We start from the raw sequence: 16,830 nt of genomic DNA, 5'->3' as shown, positions 1-16,830 counted from the left end.
AAATCCATGTTTACATTTTTTAAAGATTTGTTTATGTATTTCTTGTACTTGATATCATAAAGTATTTTTTCTGTTTCTTTTTCTTATATGGTATCTGGTAGAGATCGCTGGCCCGCGCCCGTTGCATATGTTATAATTTTTGTGTGTTTTGTTATTTGTTCTAAAAATGTTACGAATTGTAACAAATATTATAAATGAAACATAAATCAACACTTGTGATACCAAGGTACACTTTGTCTTGTATCATCATTTAACGTCACTTTCTATTAATACTAGTAGTCTGTGCATTCAATTCTTCAATTTTAAATCGTACTTTCCAGTGCTATATATATACCTAATACCTACAATTTATCGTTCTCTTATAATATGTGACAGTAAATTGAATGGAGTTTTCTTCATAGAATTTTGTTATTTTTATAAAATTGTCCACCTAACAATACAAATATCGGGCAACAATATCTTGTGTCAATTCTTCTAAATTGAAAGAAAACACGCCTTTGAAAATATTTTCTAAAATATCAGAGTTTCTGTTACATTAATTGGATTTTAAGAGGAAGGTAAAAATGGATTGTTTACACCTGGATACCATATTTCCAACTCAAACTCAAATCTTTATTGCATTCCTTATGTAAATATTTTACACGTGACACGTACTTTATTACAATAAGGACCTTGGTTAGGTACAGTAATGTTGTGAGAGGCCTCCACCATAGTTCATATAATTCTATTCCTACTAAATACATTATTTATTTGCTTTGGCTTCACATTGCGAAAAGAAGAATATACTTAACATTATTAATAAACTTAACTTTTTTAAAAGAAATTAAAGTCTTTCTAGTCAAATACTCAGTGTAATAACACTTCTATTATATAAATTCTTTAAAGATTTTATAAATCTCAAATTATTTGCCCCACTTTTCAAACTTTCCGGTAATTTGTTTTATATATTTATTGAGGAGGTTAATGGTCCTGATTGATGCAATCCCAATCTGGACATAAGTAGAACCAGTTGGCCTTTTACAAGAAGGTTTCAAAGAGTGAAGGACTTTTGTATCTTCCCTCTTTTTGACTCCCTCTCTTTAACAGTCAACTTATTGGCAACACACGATTCGTAGGAGTTACTAGTATTCGCTTGATGGAAAAGGTAGGCGTTTGAGTCTTAAAGAAATAAAAAACTGAATATTAAAGTAAATGATACAAGTCTTACAATTGAGGTCCGAGTTTTTTTTAAGGCCTGACTTTTAAGATTTCTATAATTCTATGTATATATATTTCTTAATAGGCCGTCTATTTTTTCGGTCTAAGACATACGATTCCTTCCGATTCTTTGTTTTATCGTAGGAAGTAAATAATGCAGTAATTTGAAGATTTAACCTCAGAGAGACACGCTCAAGCCACTAGGCTAACACTGCACACTATTTGAGCAAAGAGTTATATGTAATATGCTAACAATTATCAATAATATCACAACACATCCAATAAGACTATTTCTGTTCGGTGTGATTATAAAACGTGGATTTAAAATTAAAGTATGCACGGATCCTTCGTGCGAAGATATTTTAGTTTAAATCTACCAAGAGAATATAGCATGCAATGCAAATCATAGAACAGTACTAGTAGATAAATATTTTTTATTTCGCAACCAAATTGTTCCCATTTTTCAAGTTGTACTTGTAAAATTAACGCTGACTCAGCAATTATACAACTATCACTATTCACAAGAGGATCGTTAATTTAAACCGACTTTTTTAATAGTTACGTCTAGTAATTTAGACCTACTCGTTCTTGTATTAATTCCAAGTACGTGTCAAATGTCAGCTGTCAATTTGACAGCTCGAACTATAGTTCTAACTATAGTCAGTACATACAATTTGTGCCCTACCTATGTACATTCTATTAGCACGATGTATATGATAACTAAAGTTTAGCATACAAAAATCTATAGTCATTTTTCTATTTCAATTTATTCCTGATAACTCAGTCAACAGATTTATTTAGGGGTTTTAGAGGGACCTTTTTTTCAAACGCTCGTTCTATAAAATTTACAATAATCCTCGAACCGAACCAACAAACGAAACCATATGTAAACTCAAAGCTTGGCCATAAACAATAGCCCAGGTTATTTTGTTTTTTATATATAGAAATAATCATTAATGAATACACCTAAATGTGTAAAATGTGCATATCTACAACATATATTTTATTCTACTGGAATGTATTTTTAATTTATTGTATTTATCATTTTTAGGGATATTTGGAAGTTGGTCCTAGAGGGAACATGAGTTGGCATTATTGGCTGCCATTTTATTTTAATAACGCTCACGAAGAGCAATTAAAGTGTTGCATACATGCATCATAGAGGCCCCCTGATGCAAAGTGATACCGCTGCCGATGGACACTCTCTATGCCAGAAGTCCCGCGAGTGCGTTTCCGGCCTTTTAAGAATTGAAACGAAATAGCACTATAACAGAATTAAAAAAATATTTAATATAAAATCATTTAATTTTTTCCAATATTACAATGTAAAATTTCACCTATATATATGTTCAAATGCAGGAATATTTACAGGGTTCAAAGATTTTTTTTCATAATCTCGAAAGTTTTGCATGAATATAAAATCTCAACAAACAAAAAAGGTTTGTATTATTCAAAGGGTACTCATACTTGAAATCTTTTTTCTGACCTCGTGATAAATAATTCATCGTTTCCTCAATAAGCTAGTCACTTGAGCTGAAGGTTCTAAATATAACACGTACGTTGACAGGGTAATATTAAAATATTACTTTTCAAAGCCTGATATTAAAAGATTTTGTCTCAATACTAATCGTTACAAGTTCGTAGGCGAATTGAATTCTTTTGAAGTGAAATTTATGGTAATGGTATGGTAATTTTCTTACGGAAGCAACGTCACGAAGATGTGCAGCGTTTTTAACGAAGAAAAAGAAGAGAGTGATTGAGACCTATTGAGAGAAAGGGAGGGAGATCGAAAAAAAAACATGCTATTCGTTGATGTATAAGTGTGAACGTCAAGAAATAAATACATATTAAATCCTTCTAATTCTACATTTACTGCCAGCGTATAAGGGAAGAGAAGAAACTCTCTGCCACTCTTTTTAATCGCTTAGTTTTTTTGTTTTACAGAATGTTTGTTAGGAGCTTCAACTATTACGCCACGTTCCACGTGACATCTTTAAGTAATTAATAGTTAAATGATAATAATAAATAAAAGAATTGCCTTCTATTAGAAGTAGGCATGGTGAAATACCAGGCACTAACATTACGCGTTCTCATATAAGAATGATTTATTTTCTCAATAAGTACGGTGTTAATCCATACAACGTCATTATGAGTAATGCAAGCAAAACCAGGCCATACCCAAAGAATTGAACCATCACGAAATCATTGAGTATTATTCACGCGTTCAGACAGTGTTTAGTGGTTGCAAATATTATCTGCATAATTCTAAATTATGGACCCTCTTTCCATGCTTCCTTCAAAAATGGTAGGTAGAAGAGGTTGTATATGAACAATTAGATTTATTTTTAAAAATGGCGACATTAACGCTTCAATATAAAGTAGTCACTAAAAATAGTTTAGTTTTAGATTAGCACTAATCACAGTTATTAATCGATATTTGCAGTCATTTTTTGTGTGTGTAATGCCGCATTTTTAATTCACGTTTGAGTGATGAATTATCTTCGAAGGTAAGTAGTTTTTAACAATTATATCGGCTTAAATGTTGGCTTCGCACAAATGTATAGAGCATATGTGACAACTAATTAAACTAATACCGGGTTGTATTACTTGACAATTACAATATGTTATTTGTCTCACGATTTTAAAATTTATTTGATCGAGAAAACAGTGTGAAATACAAACTGTTATGAAAATTGTATATTTTTCTGGTTACTGAGTGAATAATAATTGTAATAATAATATAGTTTAAATGGAAGAAATAAAATCACACGAAACGAAATAAGATGACGTTTTTGTGTAATTAATACATTTGTAAATAATATTGTACATATTGTTATATTATCTTCAAATAATTTCATAACACATGTATATAACTAACCTACTCTAAATTTTCTCGCTAAGCAAATTTAATTCTATGAGAAATAAAGTATCTTTGAACCGAACTTGGATTTAGTAAAACCTGTTGTTTGGGTGCGTTTTTATATATTTTATATACATATACTTTAAGCCTATATAATGATATAAGAATTTTAGAAATAGCTTCTTAGAGCACGCTTTCAGTTTGCTATATTACTAATACAGAATTAATTTATTTTAAATAACTTGCCACAATATGCAATTAATATACAAACAACTAACAGCCATTTCATTAAACACTTTATTGTTTGACATTAAATTGTTGTAATGTTATTTTTTGTATTAATATTTTCGTTTGTGTAAATAGGTGGCTTACTAATTAATTAGTATGTAGGCCTTCGCAACATTAGACCAACGACCTGATAGCCGAGTTTAAGATGCTAATTATGATTCATTACCATTTTCGGTTTATAACCGTTATGTAAGTGTGGACTCGAAAGATTTCGCATTTTTTATGCGATAACTCAGGTAAAGAGTTGGATAAGCGGGACCGATTAGTTCTTTAAAAGTGCTTTTTCATTAAAGCTCTTAAAATTATATATAGATCGTATAAATAGATCATAACAGTGGGTAACAGGTCACAATGTTTTATGATCGATAATTAAATTAAAAAGGAAATTGATTTCCTTCAAAGGAATAAGATATAATCGATCTAACATAGAATTGAGCGTAAATAAATTATATGAATGTAATTGGGACTTTTAAACTTTAATCTTCTGTCTCCTAGCATCACAGCGTAAACACAATAAGTCAGAAAGGTACGAAGACGACAGAGTTGTCAATAAATTTAGCGTTATACCCAATATTTTATTGTAGACAACCTCTCATAACTTAGTTTTCATTTAAAAATATATGAAGTTTGTACAGTTTCAAAGATATTTATCGACTTGTTTTGATCGTTTAGTCTTTGACAACTTACTAGAACCTCCACTAACTGTTTGATATAATTTATGTTTCATCTCTGTTAGGGTTTCTCAACACAAGATTGGTTTTTTCCTTAATTGTGATCTAGCCCAATCACTTACACACACACATTGCGATGTCCAAATAAATTTCATATTTTATTGTTTAATTATTATGCCACTAGGATAATTTATTACTATTACGTATATAGTAATAACACGAGTTTTATTTGATTATTAATTCAACACTATGAGTTCACTAATAAACATACTATACTTACACTTTCAGAATTGATTTTTAAAGTATTAGTATTACGTTTTACATACGAGTATCACTTAACACACACAGGATTTTATCAGATTTTTTAAATAATTCCATGCCTACGCTTTTGGCACGCAACAAACGGGAATGGAAAAAAAGAAACAAACGTTTAATTTGAATTGGTGACACGGAATGTCGAGTTTCTACGATTGTACGAGACATTGACCAATCATAATCGAACGAATTGAACGAACGAACGATGACGTGTGACATTTGACATTATTGGAAACCTACCCAAATATCACGCACGTTCTTCCCCCAACGCTTTTTCTCTTACTTTAGCCCACTTCAACTACTTTTTTCACATTTCACAAACAAAATTTACGGTCTCAATTCAAAACTATACTCACTAACAATCTTAAGAAATCTTCTAAAGCTTAAATCGAAATTATACAAAATTAATATATGTAGTATTCATTCCTGCTAGAACTAATCATTTTACAAATGGCAGAGACTAGCTGCTAGACAAGATGTAAATTTTATTACAGTTTTTAATTATATATAATAAAGTTTTCTTTCTATTGTGATTGATCATAGCAACGTTTCACTTCTCGTTTAACATTTCCATTTCCTTTACAATGTTATAGAATGAAATTCAGAAAACGTAACGGAAAATGATGATACTGTTATTCATACATAAAAGGAAATTGATTTATATTTTCTTTCATATGGTATTATTAATATAATTTGTTATAATTGAGAGGTAATCATTCTTGAATCATTGAGTAATGTGGGCCCATTTTGTAGAGATATTAGGCATGTGTTTAGATTATATATTATGATGAACCATAATAGAAGGGAAATTGCTGTAAATGTTATTATTAATATACTGAAATAGCCTGCTAAAGCCTGTCTAATTTCAACTGAGGTAGCTCTGTCATAGGACGATGTTAAAGAAGTTTATTCTCATAAACATTTCACTTACAAAAATAAAAATATCAAAAGTAAAATATGACGCAACCGTTGCTGTCACTGCATCAAAATGCATCAACCAAAAACTTCGCAAGCGTATTTGAAGCGGGTCCACTATTATTTCCCGTATCTCAGGAGGCAAGCTATTGTAACTCGCTCGGAAAAAGGTTATATTTTGCGCCTGTTTTCGATTCTGGTTTTAGGCAGATGTGCCAGTTTATTGTTTACTTATATTCGAAGATTTTTTCAAGTGAATTTAGTATTTATTTATATATTAAAGTACTTACGCCATTTTTCTACTTGTATGGAATTTTATGCTTTTCTATGCGTTCTATTCTTAGGCTTTTCTATTATATAGACAAACAAATAGAGATTTTTCATAAATAAATAGTTTTGTCTGCTTTTAAACACAGCTTCAGACACCATGTTTGTAAGTAAATTAGTTTATTTTTTGTGTATATTAGATGTATAGAGTAGTATTAGACTTTTATCTTAAATATTTAGCTAATTAATTTGTTGAATAATTCAAGATTAATCAAGGCAATCATTGCAACACGACGAAAAAAAATCGACTCCCAAAAAGGTTTTACTTTTTAGTGTAATTTTTTTTAATATTTTCACATAGTCAAGAGTAACTTTACAAACTTACAAAATAAGTTTTATTTTTATTCAACAACATACATTTTTCGTTTACTTTAACATTATTTTCCAGTTTTATGTGTGGGCAACACAGCACCATATTTAGTTTAGAGAAATTTTTAGGAATTTTCGTTCAACGGAGTACTGATTCCCAAGTATGCGATACGATAAATGTATGCAACTAAGTTTCCCAATACGATAGTTATGTTAACTATGAGGATGCACTACTTTGATATTATTAGGAATGTTATATGAAGTTGACAAGTTAACATAGACTAAGCATAATATAAGCGTTGCTTTTAAAACATGTCAAAGGGGAACTTTATTGTATAAGAGAGAGAAAAACATAGCCTACGCCTCAAAATCTTTTCTACTTAGGCTACAAAAAGTATAACTTCTGTAACCAGAGTGCCTAATCTAGTGAAAATACAGGTCGAGTAGACTAGAATATGAATTTTAATCAAACCCCACTTTTGAAGCGTAAATTATAAATGACTTTATATATCGCATACTTGAGAATCAGTGCACCGTATTGCCGATACAAATCGTGCACACGTACTGACAGATGGCGTTCCTGCAGAATCGCTCTATATCCCTGGTGGACATGTATATCGATAACACGGAGCCCTCAGAGAATGTGGGGCAGATTCACTTCTCGCTGGAGTACGACTTTCAGAATACAACCCTGATTTTGAAGATTATACAGGTAAAAATCTCTCTCCACAGATAAAGAAGAAAGCGGAAAAAATCAATAGAATGTACTAAATGGTAAAGAAAATCTTTTATTTATTTAATTTAAACAATCCCTCGTTAATACATACATGTCATAAATATAAAACTACAATCAAGTCAGTCAGTTTTTATTAATAAACGTTTTTTAACAAAATAAATGGATAAATTAAATTATGACGGACAAGATTGTAATAATTTCTTTGTTTAACAAACTTAATACGTTTATATTATAAGTTCAGCTAATATACAGATATATTTTGTTTAAACAATAGGTATATTACAGGATCACGACATCTTTGTTTTGTGTTATATAATATTGATAATACCATTTTATTTCTCTTGTAGTAGTCTTATTAATCTTTGCGTTACTTTTGGTCCCAAACGTCAATTTCGCAATTAGCAAAAAACCCAACCATTTTCCTTAGTTATATTTTATTTAAGACCATTTATCATTGCCCATTTGAAGATAAAACTTTACGTAGACAAGGCTTTTATGTTATTGTGTATTACGTGTATTGTGTATTTGTTTAAAAGATATCTATGCTAAAATATTATTAATAATTTTTGCTAATAACTATTAAATAATATAATAATAATAAAAGCCTTTTGCTGTATTTACATATTAACATAAAAGTGTGGAATACTAAAAAAATAACACTAAAAATAAATACTAATGATAAATCGGATACAACTTGTCCCTGGACATAGGCCTCCTCTAAAGACTTCCACTCTTCTCTGTTTCGAGGTTTATGCATCCATTGAGGGCCAACTACTCTTCGCAAATCACCTTCCTTCTTCGTTTTAAAATAGTAATTCGAATTAGAGGAAAATTTATCAATATAATTCAGGGTAAGGAGCTCCCAGCCAAGGATCTTAGCGGAACATCCGATCCCTACGTGCGTGTCACCCTTCTACCTGACAAGAAACATCGCTTGGAGACAAAGATCAAACGACGTACCCTGAACCCGCGATGGAATGAAACGTTCTACTTCGAGGGATTTCCAATACAGAAGCTACAGGCCAGGGTAAGATTGCCTTTGTTCTACAAGGTTGCATACTGTCACAAATTTTTTTCATTATTGTATTAAAACGTGTTATAAAATAAAAAATCAGTGGTGCTACAACCTTTTTAGGTCTAGGCCTCAGATTTTGGAATCTGTTGATTGTCTAAATAGAAAAGATGGTGATCAGCCTTCTGTGTTTGACACGCCATAGACTTTTTGGGTCTAAGGCAAGCCGGATAATTAAAGATCTAGGCTATCCTATCTCTTAAGTTGGACCAGACTACTTACGGTGTGCCTATTTAATTCAAAATCGGTTAAGTAGTTTAGGAGTCCATCGCGGACAAACATCGTGACAGGAGATTTATATATATTAAGATTTAATTATAACATGTATTGAATAAAATGTCTGGTCCTGTAACTAGCGGTAAAATTTTCTAAACCCTCAAAACGCGGTCAAAACTTAAACTAGTTGAAGCAAGATTTTCAAGTTAACTCGTCTGCGAAACGGAAAAGGTCCAGCTTGCTCAAACTTTACGATGAAGTTGAGTTTTTAACGTTTCAAAGGGAAAGTTTAAATGCTTTGTGTTTCATGTTCATACGGAAATCAGGTGTCACCCTCTCTGAGTTAAACGGAAATTTGAATTTTCTTGAAGCTGCTTGAATTGTTATTAAAGAAATATCTTATTTCATTTTAAGAATTAGTCGCCGGTCAATGTCATTTTTTTAATAGTTCTGTCTATCAATATTTATATTAATATCAATGTTCTGTCTTCATTTCGATCACTTTGCCTATTAAGAAAAAAACCAACACAGAAATTTGACATCAAGTTCTGACAGTATAAAGCACAAGTTATTGTTATTTCTAGATTAAAACTATCGAACACAAAGAATACTTACAATTTAATCGTTACTGATATAAGCTATCAGAACAGTGTTGGCCAAGTGGTTTCAGCGTGCGACCTCTCTCCTGAGGTCGTAGGTTCGATCCCCGGCTGAGCACCAATGGACTTTCTGTCTATGTGCGCATTTAGCATTCTCTAAAGTGAAGGAAAACATCGTGAGGCCGTCATGTCTTAGACCGAAAATGTCGATTGTCGACAGCGTGTGTGAGGCACAGTAGGTGATCTACTTAGATTGAAAAATGATCATTGTAGCAGATGCAAGAAAGTTGAGACCCAGACTTAAGGAGGTTGTAGCGCCACTGATTTTTATTTCGTTTAATTGCTATAAGATTACTTATTTATATCGTGTATTCCAACATTTTGTGCCACGCCTATTCTAAAATTTTTATGGCCAGAAACATTATTTTTTCGCTAATGTCTTATTGCCTTATTTATACATACGTTAAATTAAAAGAAGTAAATAAGTCAAGGTAGCAGTCCCTCATATACATCATTATTTATATTAAAAAGTTGAATTGTTTACTTAAGAGACATAATTGATTTTGGGAAGAAATTACTAGGAACGTAGTAAATTTTCAAAACATAATGAAAGAACTGTAATGAAAATCACAAGTAATTTTACTAAATTTTTGAATAGCCCCTTAATAATCAAATAGCCCCCCTGTGGGGCGTGGGCTTCATGTTGGGAAACACTAATTTAGATGCTGATACATAATATTTTATAATACAAACTAGCGGATCCGACAGACATTGTCCTGTCTACACGTCTTTAATTTCAAAATTTCAATTTTTAATAAGCCATTTTTATAAAAATTATTATTCAAATGTTCTGACAATATCTAACGATCCAGCACATGGTCACACACGATATAACACAATGATAACAAAACTTTTTTTAAATTTCGGGACAGACTAAAATAAAAATTCGAATATTATTTAAAATTTGACACTGCGATGGTAGCGCCGTCTGTCGGATCCAATGTAAAACATTCCAAAATCAACAACAACTAATAAATTGAAAATTAATTAAAAAAACATTGTCCAGCGGACAAAATTGTGAATCTAAACCATTCCCATAAAGATCCCCTTGAACACACACAAAAAATTTCGTCTAAATCGGTCCAGTCGTTTAGGAGGAGTTCAGTCACATACACACGCACACAAGAAATATATATATTAAGATAATATTAAGTCGTCCCTTCCAATCATATTTCAGGTTTTACACCTACACGTCTTCGACTACGATCGCTTCTCACGGGACGACTCCATTGGCGAGGTCTTCCTTCCTCTTTGTCAGGTAAGTTTCAAGTCCCAGGACCAGGAGCCATGTTCTAATGCCCCACTGGGCATAAGCGTAAAATTCAGAAACGAAATTTAGCTAGTGATTTTACTCTTAAATATTTGTTTCTGAATTTCGCACTCATATACTCTATTATTGAAGTTGTATCTGCAGATCATTGCACCACCTGTCATGTGTGGGACACATTTCTGCTTATGTACTATTGAATGATTTTATTCAATATTACTATAACTGGCACGACTGTAACAGCTCTCTGTTTCTGACAGCTCGAATATAAATGTTATTCTAACAATATACCGCTAGCTTTTATACAAAAAATGTTACAATTTGGTATTATTACTTTCACTATTTTTAGAGTGTATTTTCGAGATTCAACTCTGATTAAAATCCAAAATAAATACCCTTAATACTGCTGAGTAAATTGAATATATAACCTTATTTTATTGAGTTATCTCAACAAACAACTTTGACAAACTTTAAATGCCTGTGAAAATTGATGAGCAAAACAACGCAGGTCTAATTACATTGACAGGTTTAGAAAGTTCAGCCAAAGTTTAAGTCTTATGTTTACGTGAATAACTTACTTGAACAAAGTTGAAGTATAATATATATTAATATTATCCATTTTATTTATTTATTACAGAAATACATACAATAGTATTACAGCCAACACGATAATGTCGAGAAAAATTACATAAAACATAATAAAGCATATAATACTAAACACATAATAGACACAATATCGCTACTGTGAATTCGCTCTGCCAACATATAAATATCTCGATAATGTCGAAGACAGTATTCAGTATAGGTCTTTGATAACAGGGATCTATGCAACAGACTGGTTTTTGCCCTTGCTATCGCAAATAACCTAGGCCTTCGCTGACGCACATATTCTATAGCTACAAAGAAGACACTGTACATAGTAGGCCATCTGTAAGTCCCATCTGGTGTTCAATATATTGTACCCCACAAATAAGACAAATAATGTTGGATACATTATTATAATATGTGTTAAGTCGACGTATAGAGAATCAAAATTATAAAAAAATATTTTGGGTTATAGATAGAATACCTAATGGCGAGAAATTAAAATGCGTAAGTGACGCTTCACAGACTATGAATTATTTCGAAACGTCAAAGGTCCGTGTTGTCAAGCAGAAATAAACATTTTAAGAATGTAAAAATGTAACTCTTGATAAACATTAATTAAACATTTTGGCTTAATTTGACTGTATATATATATATATATATATATATATATACAGTCAAATTAAGCCAAATATTTATAAGGCTATATATATATATATATATATATATATATATATAGCCTTATAAATGATTTTGGTTTGTTTTTATGTACATATATATATATATGTACATAAAAACAAACCAAAATCATTCGACAGAAGAATTTAGAAGAAAAGAAGAATTAAGAATATTAAGTTTTGTTGTCTACGTTGGTTGGTTTACGGATGATCATACGATGTTATTATAGGATATTTTATATAAATTTAATCGAACATTAATTGTTAAGTAACATTTGCTACGCAATTTTTAACAGGCCTTAGGCTTACAATAAATGATCTGGGAATGCAAATAAGTTTTTCCCGACATCGTATTTCTATGAATCGTATAACAGTAAAATTCCGAAGATCACACAGAAAAAAAAAATTGTCCTTATGTACTCTTACTCCCAAACTATAAGACATCATTACAAGACGTGGACTGGCGTTTAAATAATATTTGTTACAACGGCTGTCTTAACACAGAAATAACATTGTTTTATAATGCAAATTGAAAATGTTAAAAAATATCGATTTATGTATGTATGTATAGAGTTAAAATCATTAATAAGCTACAGAAAAAAACTTGCTATACAATCTATTTTTTTACTGTTTCAATAGTTGCATCCAAGAGATCGCTTAGGCATTCTTTTTATAGTTTATTGTAAATAATTTAGTTCTGATGCAAACAATGTAAATAAATAAAAACACCTTTGATACTTAAATCACGGACTAAATTTTCAGGTTGACTTCAGCGAAAAGCCTTCTTTCTGGAAGGCATTAAAACCTCCAGCCAAAGACAAGTGTGGTGAGCTGCTGACGTCATTGTGTTACCATCCCAGCAACAGCGTCCTAACTCTGACACTGCTTAAAGCTCGTAATCTCAAGGCGAAGGATATCAATGGAAAATCTGGTGAGTCTGATATCCGCTCTATTTGCCTTTGCTATTGGACCTTTGATTTCATCGAACTCACAACCCTGAGAGTTCGTTAGATTCTTAAATTAATAATTATTTCTAAGTACGCAATTAGGGTGAAATCTTCTAAGATTTCCGGAATTAGACCCCCAACAATCATATGTGTCAGGCACAGAAGGCTGAAATACAAATATTATAAATTCTGTTTGAAAAAAGTTTTTAAAGTTGAGAGACCAATGAAGTTCAAAGTAAAAATTCAGACAAAGTCAGCCCAAAAAGGTGACACCCGGTGCCTTTTGCTACGCCGTTAAGCCCAATACTATGCCTCCTCACATGCAGAAGTAAATTCATCAATGTTACCAATGTACATTAGGAATATGTCTAATAAATCAATTTCCGACCTTTGCATAACTTGATATCCGTTCGTAATTAATGGCTTTCCGTCCAGTTACGCGATTAATTTGATCTTAATGAACCAAGATATTCGATGCGTGATAACTTTTAACATAAAACATGTTTTTTACTTTTAAATATACTAACATAACATTTTTTTTTGAATCTTTGTGGTCAAATAATGAAATTCGTATATTTAAACATCCTACATATTTGATGGTAATTTAGGTATTCAAGTTGTGTTGAGGTAAGTTTAGATAGGTTTGGGGCACGGGTTAAGAGAAACTTTGCACCGTGCATCACCTTGTGTAATCCTGTGCACGCAGACGCTTCTGCGAGGTAAAAGGGATTAATGCGTCCAAAAGAAAACTTCTTCAAATGATCCTGATGATGAAATCCTTGCAAGCATTCTATTCAACCTCCCCTTCCCCTTTGCCGATGGGCACACATCATTCTTGGCTATAGTGATTTAAACGGCTGATCGCGTGGCGAGATTTGAACTACGCTGTTAACGTCCTGCCTCGGGTGTTTGCTGTAAGCTATCCCCAAATTAACCTTCACCTGATGAGATAACCGTACCGCGAGATTATATGTAACGCGTTTCCCCATAAAAATATGCATTAAGAGAAACCCTGGATGAAATCCAAAGCAAACAGATGGTAGTAAACGACCGTCACCCACGTCTAAGAAGTTACCCGGATCGGCTGCAAATTAATTTCCCAAAAAACTTTGGTTTAGGTAGGATTCTTCTTCAATCAAACATTTAAGATGCAGAGATCTGCTGCTAAAGAGCTCTCTGAGAACCATGAACGTTGATGGCGTTGTGGGGTTTTAGTAGGATGCATACTAACCACATCCGTCTGCCCCAAGCAGTCTCACTGTGTTGAGTAATGCATATCCCCACTTAAAGTGTCTTACCATATATTTCCCTAGAAAATTCCACAAACTCGTACGGTGTAATTTAGCAATGCAATAAACGACTTAGCCGTCCAACTTGTTACAAACATTTTAATGTATGGAGAAACAATTTTGCACCTACGCCATCATCAAGACGTGTGTGAACATAGATTATATTTTTTAGTGTTAATCTCCGGAATGTTTTTTAAATTTAATAACTGCGTGTATTTTTTTTTATTTAGGCCAGAAGGCCCAAATTTGCGCACGGCCCTTTTGACCACAGATTTGAACTTCTAAATTCAAAATCGTTTCTGTTTCCAAAATATATAGAAAAATTATATGCGTTGTTTCGTTACTAACAGTCTTCAAAAGACATTATACGAGTGGGAAGAACTGGCATTAGTCTCCGTCTCTCTTAATTTCTCTCTTAATCATTTTTTAATTAGAGGAGCTTAGCTGTAGTACTACAATGACTACACTTCTTTTTTTAAATATTGACGTTCATAGATAAATAAAAATTGATTAAGATATTTGCTGGCATGAACAAAAATAATAGTAAAACTGTAAATCTCTAATAAAACAATGGAAGCGGTAGAAGATGCAGAGAGAACACATTTCTACGATTCGCCTTTAGGAAGATGTTTTACGAGATTAAGATAATTTAAAAAGTTTGTTCTTTTAATCGTCGCTAGAATAAAATTGCTAAGACGATAAATTAGCGTGAGGATTCTTATTTCCCCGAAGTCTTAATTTGCCTGTGAAATATGGACGTTGCTTATCACACTGCCACAGGACAAATTAAACAGTTGGGTATCTGTAAAAGACGTATGTATACAGTTAGACTCTTATACGATATATTTTGCATATATATTTACCTGTACTAACATATGGACCATAAACTTTCTCGACCACTTAAAGGCAGCATACAAAGCTACAGGTATTTCAAGGAGAATACATCATCAAGAAGAATAAGAAAGGTAGCAGCGCGCACATGAGTAGAGGAACAGAATAGTGGTGCAAGAAAATACTAAACTTGTGTCCAAGGTGGATAGACCAGATAGATTAAGGAAACAGCTCAGTCTGGACAGAAAATGCGGTATTTGGAGAAGGCCAAAAAAGGGCACACCCTAAAATAATGAGATGATAGAATTATAATTGCGTTTAATTATTATTATATGTATACGAAAACTGTTATTGCGCAGATGATTTTATTTAAAAATATCGATTTCAAAATTTAAATAAACTTATACATAAAAATATTTTACTTTTAAAATTAAAATAACATATAAACTATGATAACCTTAAAAATAACACCAATAACATTTTCAAAATCAACTGTTTTCAATAAACTGTGCCACAATCTAATTGGTATCAAATTTCCTCGACTGCTTGATTTATAAACTTTTTTTAATGGAGTAGCTACAACTTCGTAGAACTCTTTTAATTTAAAGTGAAAAATTAGGTTAATAATTTCCCTTTTTATTAAAAATATTGAATTTAATCAAAATTGACTAGATACTTTATATTTATAATGATATCAAAACTATAACAAGCAAAAATATGTTTATTTCTTTTATTTTTTTCCCTTTGGAGTGCTATTGAGCCATGGGGTTCAAGTACAGGAGCGCTAAAATAAACATTTAAAACAGCCTGGTAGATTGTATGATTGTGATTGATTCAATAAATGATTATTTCCGTGAGACACTATAGTTGATATAAATTTAATTATGTATAATATGATATATATAATATATACGTTACAAACAATATAATAATTGACCAATTCATATAACAAATAATGTAAAATGTAAAATTCCTTTAGGGACAAATTTTGCGAGCCACTGTGTGGAAGAATATGAGAAGTAACGATTGTACCACCTTACACATTTTTCTACCATATTCTTGCAATAACTTATAATTATTAATAATGTTAATGATATTAATATCAAAACATCATTATTTTAATTAAAATATAGATATGTAGATAATTTAAGAAGGTCTAATTACTTGGGCGTACGACTCTCATCGCTAAAGACCCCAGCTGTGCACCAATGGACTTTTTAATTGGGCTCTTAACACTGGCTCGCACTGTGAATGAATTGTGAGGACTTCTAGACTTTTGTTTAAATCCGTGTCAAATCCGAAAGTTATGTGACCAGGTCAGGATTTACTAAATATTTACTTAATTTTTCAGACCCGTACGTGAAGGTGTGGCTCCAATTCGGGGACAAGCGTATAGAGAAACGCAAAACTGCAGTATTTAAATGCACACTCAACCCAGTGTTCAACGACTCCTTCTCCTTCAATGTACCCTGGGAGAAGATCAGGGAATGTTCTCTGGACGTCCAGGTTATGGACTTCGATAATATTGGCAGGAATGAGTTGATTGGACGAATATTGTTAGCTGGTATGTACACCTTTCTGTAATTCATATAGGATCTTACCTCGGGCTTTGACCGCGGCGGTTAAATCAAGAAATTTCGTAACGAAAATAAACCTAACACACGATTTC

The 16,830-nt window shown here is 31.9% G+C and overlaps 1 protein-coding gene across 4 annotated transcripts in view; it reads left to right on the top strand.

The window, feature by feature from the left end:
• LOC110995071 (synaptotagmin-7) overlaps window positions 1-16,830 on the top strand; it is a 249,537-nt gene that overhangs the window by 226,571 nt on the left and 6,136 nt on the right. The window contains exons 6-11 of one of the 4 annotated variants that reach the window (XM_045631353.1): window positions 3,507-3,515; window positions 7,469-7,594; window positions 8,469-8,645; window positions 10,743-10,823; window positions 12,857-13,025; window positions 16,513-16,725. In XM_045631353.1, coding sequence (XP_045487309.1) covers window positions 3,507-3,515; window positions 7,469-7,594; window positions 8,469-8,645; window positions 10,743-10,823; window positions 12,857-13,025; window positions 16,513-16,725 — 775 coding nt within the window. The other 3 variants (XM_045631356.1, XM_022262043.2, XM_045631354.1) reach the window with 3 other exon arrangements.

Source organism: Pieris rapae, chromosome 15, assembly GCF_905147795.1.
Source record: "Pieris rapae chromosome 15, ilPieRapa1.1, whole genome shotgun sequence".
Taxonomy (NCBI): Eukaryota; Metazoa; Arthropoda; class Insecta; order Lepidoptera; family Pieridae; genus Pieris; species Pieris rapae.
Note: the sequence above shows the minus strand (reverse complement) of the source record. Positions and strands in the feature narration are given on the sequence as shown.